Genomic DNA, 11,312 nt, shown 5'->3' with positions numbered 1-11,312 from the left:
TCAACGAATCGAAAGCCCGGATATCTGTGGCGGTGGCTTTGGAGGTGGATTCTTTGGCTGCGTGAGGACTCTAGAGTGGCACGAGAAGGGGCAAGGAAAATTGTACGTACAGAACATTGTGTTTTTTATTTTGCAAGTTGGTATATCCGTTTAGCTAGATCTATCTAGTTAGCGTGCGCGAAACCTTCCTTAGTAAATTGTGACTAGACATGAAAGTAATTGAAATTTAGTAAACAGGCAGCCGTCTACGAAGAGACTTGCGTGTACCGTTGTAGTTTCCTGGTTCTGATATGGAGGCGGGGCTCGAGTAACTATCAGTGTGGGAGGGAAATGAAAGCGTGACGTTGAGATATTATGCATATGTCGCCACGAGCAGGACAAAATCACGGTCTTTCTCATGGTTTTCTTTCATACTGGGGAGACTGTTGAATTCAGGTTGAAATGGATTGGGCCTATGTGAAAAAGTAACCATACTAAAAACATCTAGTGTTGGAGCCTAATTTGCATTTCATTAAGGGTTTGGAATTTTTTCTTGGCACTGTTGTCTGCAGTTATGACTTTTTGTTCTTTGGAGTCGCTGCTTCCTAGTAAAGCCGTCTTCCGGGTTGGTGTTGTCTGAGGAATACGGATGTTGTCACGCCAAGCCATATTTGTTTTTACAAGTTGTCAACTGTGAGCTTCTTTCCGTGTGTGCTTGTACTGACTGATTTGTAGACACTGACTGCATGATTATAGCTCGTTTTTGGAGTAGTTTTGATCTGCTGTTGCTGCTGAGTTCTAATTACTAGAGACTCGATCATGTCAAATTTACATGTTGAACCTTTTCTTGTCTAGAAAGGGTAGACCGGTCTATTACTGGTCTTGAACATGGCACATGTACACTTGGACCTGCTATTTATTGGTTTTCGATTGCAAGCCAGTAGAACTCGGTAAAGTCGTATAATTAGGTTAGGGACACGTGAGTGTAATAAATCATGTGGAAACCTACTGCTAGTAGAGGATTGATGAATCTGGAGTTGTGACGTCTCACTGCTCATAGATATGCTTCAGCGAGATGTCTAATGTAGGTGCAGTAATACTCTGTCTAAAGACTTACACACGTGAAGTGAGCGTGAAGTGCTCTAGAAATTCCCCATTGCACTTGATCACGTGATTGCTGAGTCAGTCATTGGGGATTTTGGTATTACACCCTAGGGAATATTTCCTTATCCTGGCAACACCCAACTCATCTTGCTCTTGAGTACAGTATCACGACCTGTCACCTAATCGGTCAGTGAGTAATCTACAGAAGAAACAGTAGGTACGTATGGTTTTCAACCCTAATTTCTATGTACTGCTGCTACCTTGATCTTGTCTAGACAGTCATGCGTTCAAAACAGAACTATGACGAAGCCAAGCTGTTTTATGAATACATGAGGGAGAACTGGCCAGCACAGAAGCGGATTCACGTTGATGAAATGCGAGAGCTACACAGAGCGTGGATATCAAAGGCATATCCCCAGTGTAGAAGTTGGCGGTCACTCCACGAGACCATTAAGCGCTGCAAAGGATTAAAAAGCCGCAAAAGAGGAAACTTCTCGCTGACCAGCGTGTGGTCAGAGCCTGGGCGGGTCTCTAGCGTTTCAAACTATTTGCCTGGCCACAATCAACCAAGAAACGTGCTGGAAAAGTCAGGAGTTGACTTTCATCAAATGCCTGGTTCCAACAGATCAGTTTTGGACTCGATATTGTGGCTTTTTCGTCAAAACAGGTAAGTTTGAAGAAATTCACTTAATGCAAGTGTAAGTGTATTGCTCTAATTTTATGCCATGTTTCTGCGGAAAGGAGGGAATTGGAGCGAGACAAGTTCGACGTTGAAATTTGTTGCAGCAGTGAAAATGTGGGACAAACCGTAAAGACGATCAATTTGCAGGTCATGTTGGAGGATGGTAACGCAGACGCCAAGGAAGCAAGCACAGACATACGAATTACAAACAAGTCACTATCTCGTCGTGTTCAGCTTCGATCATGTGGTTTGCTGCACAACAATCGCTGCTTTACAATCAAGGATGACCATAACGTTTCTCTCGGTCTTGGAGTAGTCGATATTGGTTGTGACGACGTCTACACTGTGAAGTGTTGCTTCAAGTCAGACGTAATAGGATGTTCTACTGATCACTTAGCTTTTGCTTTAGCTGCTGTTGACATCTCGGGGAGAGAACAAGTGTTTCATATTGTACGAAGGGTGAGAGGCAGGTGTACAACAAATCTGATTGAAGAGGTTCGATCGAAGGAGCCATATGTCCGCAGGCGTGCGCCAAGACGCAGATATGGCCGTAACATAGAACCAGGACAACAACTTGACCAGTAAGAATTACAGGAATAGACTTGTATATGTGCTTTATCACCTTATATCAAAATTTAGCGGTGAAAGGCTGTTACGGATGGTGTTAAGATTTGAAAAGTATGGTACAGAGGACGTCGACATGATGATGAGTAATGGACAGCCTACGGATGAACTGATTGACAAACTAAGTTTGAATCTTGAAAAAAACCACGCTGACGTATTTCACCATCTCTTAAAGGTAGAAGAGATACAAATGAAAATCGACATTCGGTACTATGACATGGAAGGTGTCACAATGAACAAAGTACAACACTATTTTGCCTTGAAGGTTAGCAGTAATCATTAAAGTAGTGTAGCTATATGTGTGGGTCTAATTGGCACTCGATCAGGTTCCCGGACTGGCAGAGAAAAGACCTTCACTTTTGAAAGGAGACAGACTGTATGCTTCGTTGCCTGGTGTGGAAGACACCGAATTTGAAGGCTACGTGCATGCCGTACGTCAAGACGAAGTTTGGCTCAAGTTTAGCAGCAGGTAATGCCAAGAGTACGGATTATGAAGTCAGTGAGTAACACACGACCGTTTCGTGTATTGCCAGATTTCACGCTGAACTGTACATGAAAGGAATGAAAGTCAACATCAGGTTCACATTTAATCGTCTTCCCTTGCAATTGCAACATCGAGCTTTGGACACTCAACTACCACAAGGTGTTCTCTTTCCATCTCCACACACTGTCAGTACACATCATTCTCAATCTCTGACGTCCAGTACTAATGTCAGGTTAATCATTAAGCCATAGATGTCTAGCCAGTTATTTATCATATCTAGTGTGGGGGTGGAACCGGAGGCAGGAGGGGTATCGGGATTGAGGGCATCGCTCCTCCAGTACTGGACGCTATGTAACGGGACTTTGTTTCAGGGAACGATGATTGAAGAAAATACTTGGAAGTTTTGTTACTTGCAAGTAGAAATAATTTGGATGGTGTTCCAGTTGCCTCGCTTAATACACATTGTCGTGATCATGTGTGCATGCTGCTCTGGCTATCAGTGAAAAACCAGATAAAATCAAAATGGCAGCAGTCTGTTACGAAATTTTCGATACCCTAATCCAAAGGAGCTAACTCCCCCCTGTGTAATAATATATTATTGGTTGCTTACATGCGTATTTCTCGCTGGTTTTCTTATTTGGTTTGCTGTGTATGTGAAGCTTCTATGACCGCAACGTCGAGCACAATGCAGAACAAAACGCGGCAGTGAAGCACATTCTATCAGGAATATCCCGTCCGGCACCGTACATCATCTTCGGTCCTCCTGGAACGGGAAAGACAATGACGACAGTCGAAGCAATCAGACAAGTTTGTCATCACGCTAGTTAACTCTATACGCATTTCGTGCACATTTTTCTCTCATTCTCTAGGTTCTTCGTGTATTGCGCGACAGCAGAGTGTTAGCTTGCGCTCCGTCTAATAGTGCTGCTGATCTCGTTTGCCAGCGACTGCTCAACAATCCAGCCGTTAGCAAGAACGACATTCTGAGATTGAACGCGGTATCTAGAGACGAGAGAGACATTCCGCAAGACCTTACATCAAATTGCAAGTACGACCTGACTTTCGACGACCTGTTGAAGTATCGAGTCGTTGTGTGTACTCTCGTGACGGCTGGAAAGTAATATTTACACAAAAGTTGTCGTCTTAGTGAAATGTGAAGGATGAATTTAATTGTTTATAGAATTGTGTCGGCTGGTGTTCCTCGTGGTCACTTCACTCACGTTTTCATTGACGAATGTGGTCATGCTGTTGAGCCAGAGTGTCTCATACCGATTTCCGGTCTCTTAGATGCCAGTGAAGGTCAACTAGTTCTTGCTGGAGACCCTCAACAGCTTGGTCCTGTGTTGCGCTCTTCGCTAGCCATAGAGCATGGATTGCAAGTGTCTTTGCTTGAGCGTCTCATGAAGCGGGAGGTCTACCAACGCCATGATAATCTGCCGTATGATTCTCGTGTTGTGACGAAGCTGCTGAATAACTACCGCTCACATCCTCGTATTCTCGACTTGCCCAATCGCTTGTTCTACGACGGCGAGTTGATTGCATCTGCCGACGTGGCCCTGCGCAGCAAAATGTGTAGCTGGGATGGTCTGGTGAGTCAAGGATTTCCTCTGATCTTTAATGGGGTCGTCGGCGAGGAGAACCAAGAGGCCAACAGTCCCTCTTTCTTTAATCCCGAGGAGATCAAAGTGGCATGCGACTATCTGCAGAAGCTGAAATCCACTCAAGGTTCATGCAAGGTGGACATGAAAAAAGACGTTGGCGTCATCTCGCCATATCGCAAGCAGGTACACTACACTGCATTAGAAATTGTGTGACCAACTAGAATCGTAAAGTCATTCCCTAGGTACAGAAACTTAGACGATGCCTCGAGAAACTGCACATTGAAGACGTGAAGGTTGGTTCAGTTGAAGAATTCCAAGGCCAGGAGAGAACTGTCATCATCATCACAACAGTTAGAAGCAATGCTGATCATCTCGAGATTGACAAGAAGTTTAATCTCGGCTTCCTTAGAAATCCTAAGGCAATAAATAATATGTCCTTATAACTGATGGATTAGATACGTGAGTCTTGTTTTGTGATCCGCAGAGGTTCAATGTGGCAATCACGAGAGCCAAGGCATTGCTGATCGTCATTGGCAACCCAAATGTCTTGATCAGAGATAAATGCTGGAAACAGTAGGTTTTTCGGGTCGATCAAACTACGTAAATGGTGTAAAGATAAATCCTCTTGCTTTTAGGTTTTTGGAGTATGTGAACGGCAACGGAGGGTACAAGGGATGTCCTTTCCCAAGTGCCAATCCAGATGATGACCCTGTATTGGAGACTCTGCAGGAGCTGGAATTGCACACGACAGATGCGTACCAACCTGCTGCCGAAGAAGAATCGCAAGTCCAACAACACATTGAACCAGAGTGGAGAGCAGAGCATTGAGATCACATCAGCACGAGGGCTTGTGTTTGAAAACCCAATTAAGCTTTAGTGCTATATGTTGAAATAAAGTGAAACACGATTCTATAGCGTCTATGTCAGCAATAAATGTGTAACGTTCTTGCATTGTATAAATGCACGGGGCACTATAATCTTGTTACACCTCTCACCCTGCATGTCTACACAGGCAGTTGAACGGACACAAGAGCGTCACGCGCACACAGCTAGACAAACAGCCAGACAGCCAGACACAATGCACGCACCTGTGAGCCCCATCTCAATCTCCCACTAAAATAGTTGTAGTTTCTGGGTTTTGATACATGCATTGTATAGGATTTTTATTCGTAGAGCGCACGCAACTCACCAGTCGCATGCAAAGCTGTACGACCATAGTACGACCATGTATTATTGCGATAGTTAGCTAAATGTTTCCTATAATTGTACAGTTTCACCTTGTTTTACTAGGTTACTAAAGTTACCTTCTCTCCCATTTTACTTCAACATGTCGACCTTCGAAAGCAGTAGAGAGACCGCCGTGTGCAGACTCGGCATCTTTGGGTGACTGGAAAACAAGTACGCAACTCTCGTTCTTGTACCGCTGCAGTTTGAAGGCACCAAACTGCGCGGCTACTTTAACGTAATTTGAGATGGTACACGTCAGAAAGGCCTGAAATACCCGCGACGATGAGAGCACGCTTTAACTTGTGAGATGACTGCTGTTGATTGGAGTTATCAAATTTCTTTCGACCTGATGGTGGCGCATGATCATCGACTTCTCTGCTAAATGTGGCATCACCTCCAGATTTCGGTGAAAGTCTGACTACTGATGCCGCAGCCGTTGGACTAACATTACCAGTCATATTTCGCGCAGAAGAGGACACGGATGCAGAGGCAGTTTCTAATGAAGATTCACATTCATCAGCGTGATGTGCAGTTTCCGAGTCTCGTGTTGTCGAGGTCCTGTTTGCCCGTATATCACAAATAGTTGTGTCTCCATTCGTTGCAGTTTGCGTCGTTCTAAGACCTACTTTTTGTGTATGGTCAGATGTGTCGGTTTTGCGTTCGACGTCTGTTTTCTTATCTCGAGATGTTCGCGGAGCAGAATTACCCGTAGCATAAGAAATATCTCGACGCGACACCCTGCCTTAGGTGGTACGTGTACCTCTGCGGCTTTGACTGCGTTCCCGGTCGGCGCTGACGTTAGCTCTGGCAGAATCAGTTCCCGCACGACGCTCGGTCATTCTTTCTTCTAGAATCTTCTCGAAGGTTGGAATCTCGCCGTTTTCTTCTGCCTCATACAAATTAGTGTAAGTGCCTGTGTCTATTGGATCAAACGCAACCGGTCCTTGCACAGTAAACCCCACGCAAAACCACAATTTTTCGCGACCTTCTGAATAAGGGTTAGGATCTTTGTCCATACCGGAAGTCGTATTCCTTTGTAGTTAATAATGCTTTTCTCCAGTCTGGTTCCCTCAAGTCTAGCCAGTCGTGTCTACACAGGGTGACTTCTCCACTACTCCTGCGAGGTAAGGAATAAGCCTTCGGTTTTGTGACGCTCCAACGAACCTTCCAAATGGGAAACTCTACCAAACGGCAAACAACATGACCATCACTGTTTCTGCCAACACAAAGTACTGTGGCCTCGTTCCCTTGTACTGAAATGATTTGTTCCGCATCAGTGCTTCACATTCGTGAAAAGACTCAATGGCGACCTTTGAGTGAGCTGTAAACTGACCTTGATCATCCGGAGAAGGGAAATGAATCATTCCTCCAAACATAAAGACCCAATCTGAATGAGGAAAATCAATGCAGCTATTGCTAGTCAATTCTGCGATTTCACTCCAAGTCGTCGGCGGTTTGTCTGTTTCCAGACAAGCCATAAGTACAATTACAGTAGAACATCCAACTTTGCTTCCTCTCTCTTTCAAAACTGCCATGAGAACGTCGATCAGTTTCATCATAGTTCGAGGGGGTAGATTGTTCCAAGAACTATAAGGGTTCTCATGATAACCTTTTAGAATCGCGGCAGAAAGCAACTCTTTCATCTTGGGATTATCTTTCCAACGTTTCCTGTCAGCATATATTTGTTCTGTCTTGAACGATAATGTTTTGTAAAACTGCATCTGCAACTCTGACGCAGCCATAACAGCACTTTTCCAGTGTCGTTGAATTGGCTCTTCAGTTGAGCGATCGGCGTGCACTGCGCTCTCATGTTGAAATACGGAGTGTAAAAGATGAAGAATATGTTGAACTAGAGACTTTAAAAGCTTCTCATGTTGTGGAGACAAAGATTCAGGAAATTCGGTAAACTCATTGTTGACCTACGCTTCGAACTTCATACAGAGCAGTCTTGATGCTGTCAACTTCAACATAGGCGGAGCAGGTGTCTTGGGGTCTGCCTTGCAAGGAAACTGTCAAACCCTTCACAAAGCCAAAGCAAGCATGTGCTACTACTAACGCCATTATAAACTCGAACTGCGTGATTGAAGTCAGAAGAGATGCAGCTTTAGTAGATGACTCTGCTTTCAATCTTGACCAGTGCTGACAACTTCCAGTGTAGTGACTACCAAAGGCAAGAGTTCCATAAAAACTTGGAAAGATTCCATTCTAGCAACCCAACGAATTTGCATGTGTTAACCAGTTTGTTCTTCGACCTTGATCTACATGTAGTTCTTTTATATGTACCTGAAGCTCTTGTTCTCGTTTTGGAGACAAATTGAAGAAGAAGCATATCTGATCTAAAGTGCCTTGCATGTTGCGAATCCCCTGCACCTTACAAGCAGCAACAATACATAGATTGAGGATGTGAGCTGCACAGTGGACATAAATTGCTTTAGGATGATTGCGCTGAATGCGAGCAGCGGCTCCTTGATACTTTCCCGCCATATTCCCCGCTCCGTCATAACCTTGTCCACGTAGATTACTGACATCAAGGGAGTGCTTTTCCAGCGCACACAGTATATTCTGGGCAATTGCCTCACCGCTAACACCAGAAGCACAATGCAAAAACTCCAAGAAGTGTTCCTGAACAAGACCTGATTTATCAACAAACCGAATGATGAGTGCAAGCTGTTCCTTGTTGGCCGCATCAGCAGCCTCATCTGCACATACTGCAAAGAACTTGGCTTCTTTAACTTCCTGAACAATTTTTCTGTATCCATTGGCTAGTAGCTGCAATTAAATCATTTTGGATAGTTGGAGAATGATATTGCGCATTTCTAGGTGCAGTTGCAAGGTGCTCCCTGAGAATTTGATCACCAGCATCCATACCAAACCGAAGGAGTGCTTGAAAATTCCTAGAATTGCACATGTGCTATACTCCTCATCTGTTGCAAGCTTGCTCTCACAATGACCTCTTAGAGCAATGTTCTGCCTACAACAGAATATAAGTGCCTTGAGAATACTCCTCAAAATGGCTCTGTTTCTCTGAATGACATCGAAAGCTTGAGTTTGCAAATGCTGCTCAACAGAGGAATGTCCGTCCTCCATTTGGCCTATGTATGCTGCAGAATCCTCCATTGCTACTCTATGAGTCGCCTGCACGGTGTGTTCTTGAAGTGTTTGTTTGGCACGAGTAAAACATGTCATGGGAGTTGTTACCAACTGTTCAAGGGACAAGCGACCTTTGGCAAAGAGAACACAGCTCACACAAAAGCCCCCATCGAAAATCCGAGAGTAGGTCAACCAGGGGTGCTCTTTTAACCATGGATGCTGAAATGACCTGGTTTTACCGTACTCTTTCTTGCTAGGAAACTTGAATTCGGAAGTTGGCCGGAAAGCGTTAGTGAGAAGCCAGTACTTCCTTTCATCTGTGAGTGAGCAAAGATAATCCGTACTGTACCTTCCTAGGTCAGGGCAATTGTTAGACTGGGAGCAGCAGGCTGCTGAATGAACCGGGGTTGACTGTTCACTGGAAGTCGGTCGAGAAAGTACGGAAGAAGACGCGGAAGACAAACGGAAACGACTGCTGAGGAGGCCTGTTGCGACAAAAATTGATATGAGCTCTATTTGATGAATTAAGTGCAGGTCAGCTAGCCCGTAGTGCATGCTTCACAACTGACCTACAAATAACCTAGTAGCGCAAACTACAGGTAACAAACAAAGGAAAAAGTCTACCTGTTGTTTCAGCTTCATCTTCCGTTCTCTTGACTAAACCAAACGACGGTGACAGTAGCGACGACTGTTCTCGCTTCTTCTTCGTAATTTATTTTCTGTCAAATATGTCCGCGTGTGGATGTTCCTAATTGATGTCAACGAATCGAAAGCCCGGATATCTGTGGCGGTGGCTTTGGAGGTGGATTCTTTAGCTGCGCGAGGACTCGAGTGTGGCACGAGAAGGGGCAAGGAAAATTGTACGTACAGAACATTGTGTTTTTTATTTTGCAAGTTGGTATATCCGTCTAGCTAGATCTATCTAGTTAGAGTGCGCGAAACCTTTCCTAGTAAATTGTGACTAGACGTGAAAGTAATTGAAATTTAGTAAACAGGCAGCCGGCTACGAAAAGACTTGCGTGTACCGTTGCAGTTTCCTGATTCTGATGTGGAGGCGGGGCTCGAGTTACTATCAGTGTGGGAGGGAAATGAAAGCGTGACGTTGAGATATATAAGGACAAAATCACGGTCTTTCTCATGGTTTTCTTTCATACTGGGGAGACTGTTGAATTCAGGTTGAAATGGATTGGGCCTATGTGAAAAAGTAACCATACTAAAAGAACATGTTGAACGTTGGAGCTCTATAGGCCTTCCACACTATAGACCAGAATGGATCGCGATCCGATCGGGATAGCGAGCGTCCACACTGCACTTTGAAAACGATACCTCCGCCTCATTTCGATATCACGTGACTGATGAAAGCGCTGATACAGCGACGTAAGGTGAGCGAGAACAAAGACGAGTGAAGAGTGCTACGTAGCTGTTCCGACGACACGCATAGCGTACGTGAAGGTAACGCCCACTATTTCTAATTGGATTCAACCGATCGCGATCGAAACCACCTCGCGATGTGGATCGGACGGATCACGATCCGATCGCGATGCGATCGCCATCGAGTTGCAAGTATGGACAGCGTTGCGGTTGGATCGCGATCGAGTCGCCATCGGATCGCGATCCAGTTGCCAGTGTGGACAGGTCGTAAGTTGCATTTCATTCAGGGGTTTGAAATTTTTTCTTGGCACTGTTGTCTGCAGTTATGACGTTTTTGTTCTTTGGAGTCGCTGCTTCCTAGTAAAGCCGTCTTCCGGGTTGGTGTTGTCTGAAGAATACGGATGTTGTCACGCCAAGCCATATTTGTTTTTACGAGTTGTCAACTGTGAGCTTCTTTCCGTGTGTGCTTGAACTGACTGATTTGTAGGCACCGACTGCATGATTATAGCTCGTTTTTGGAGTAGTTTTGATCTGCTGTTGCTGCTGAGTTCTAATTACTAGAGACTCGATCATGTCAAATTTACATGTTGAATCTTTCTTGTCTAGAAAGGGTAGACCGGTCTATTACTGGTCTTGAACATGGCACATGTACACTTGGACCTGTTATTTATTGGTTTTCGATTGCAAGCCAGTAGAACTCGGTAAAGTCGTATAATTAGGTTAGGGACACGTGAGTGTAATAAATCATGTGGAAACCTACTGCTAGTAGAGGATTGATGAATCTGGAGTTGCGACGTCTCACTGCTCATGGATATGCTTCAGCGAGATGTCTAATGTAGGTGCAGTAATACTCTGTATACAGACTTACACACGTGAAGTGAGCGTGAAGTGCTCTAGAGATTCCCCATTGCACTCGATCACGTGATTGCCGAGTCATTGGGAATTCTGGTATTACACCTTAGGAAATATTTCCTTATCCTGGCAACACCCAACTCATCTTAATTGCTCTTGAGTACAGTATCACGACCTGTCACCTAATCGGTCAGTGAATAATCTACAGGAGAAACAGTAGGTACGTATGGTTTTCACTCCTAATTTCTATGTACTACTACCTTGATCTTGTCTAGACAATCATGGGTTCAAAACACAA

The 11,312-nt window shown here is 44.5% G+C and overlaps 1 protein-coding gene across 2 annotated transcripts; it reads left to right on the top strand.

Moving 5' to 3' along the window:
* The first annotated feature begins 13 nt into the window (after positions 1 to 13).
* LOC134189671 (putative helicase MOV-10) lies at positions 14 to 5,386 on the top strand. 2 transcript variants are annotated; one of them, XM_062658025.1, is made up of 13 exons: positions 14 to 102; positions 1,195 to 1,300; positions 1,363 to 1,750; positions 1,825 to 2,346; positions 2,405 to 2,654; positions 2,716 to 2,858; positions 2,923 to 3,105; positions 3,533 to 3,680; positions 3,743 to 3,990; positions 4,054 to 4,657; positions 4,717 to 4,893; positions 4,959 to 5,047; positions 5,110 to 5,386. In XM_062658025.1, the coding sequence occupies exons 3-13, from the start codon at positions 1,365 to 1,367 to the stop codon at positions 5,300 to 5,302; spliced, it is 2,943 nt and encodes a 980-aa protein (XP_062514009.1). In that variant the 5' UTR covers positions 14 to 102; positions 1,195 to 1,300; positions 1,363 to 1,364; the 3' UTR covers positions 5,303 to 5,386. The 2 variants fall into 2 exon arrangements, with proteins under 2 accessions (XP_062514009.1, XP_062514008.1); XM_062658024.1 differs by having other exon boundaries at positions 1,359 to 1,750.
* Positions 5,387 to 11,312: the final 5,926 nt, after the last annotated feature.

This window comes from Corticium candelabrum, chromosome 14 (genome assembly GCF_963422355.1).
Source record: "Corticium candelabrum chromosome 14, ooCorCand1.1, whole genome shotgun sequence".
Classification (NCBI taxonomy): Eukaryota; Metazoa; Porifera; class Homoscleromorpha; order Homosclerophorida; family Plakinidae; genus Corticium; species Corticium candelabrum.
The sequence above is the reverse complement of the archived record's forward strand: the minus strand, read 5'-3'. Positions and strand labels throughout refer to the sequence as shown.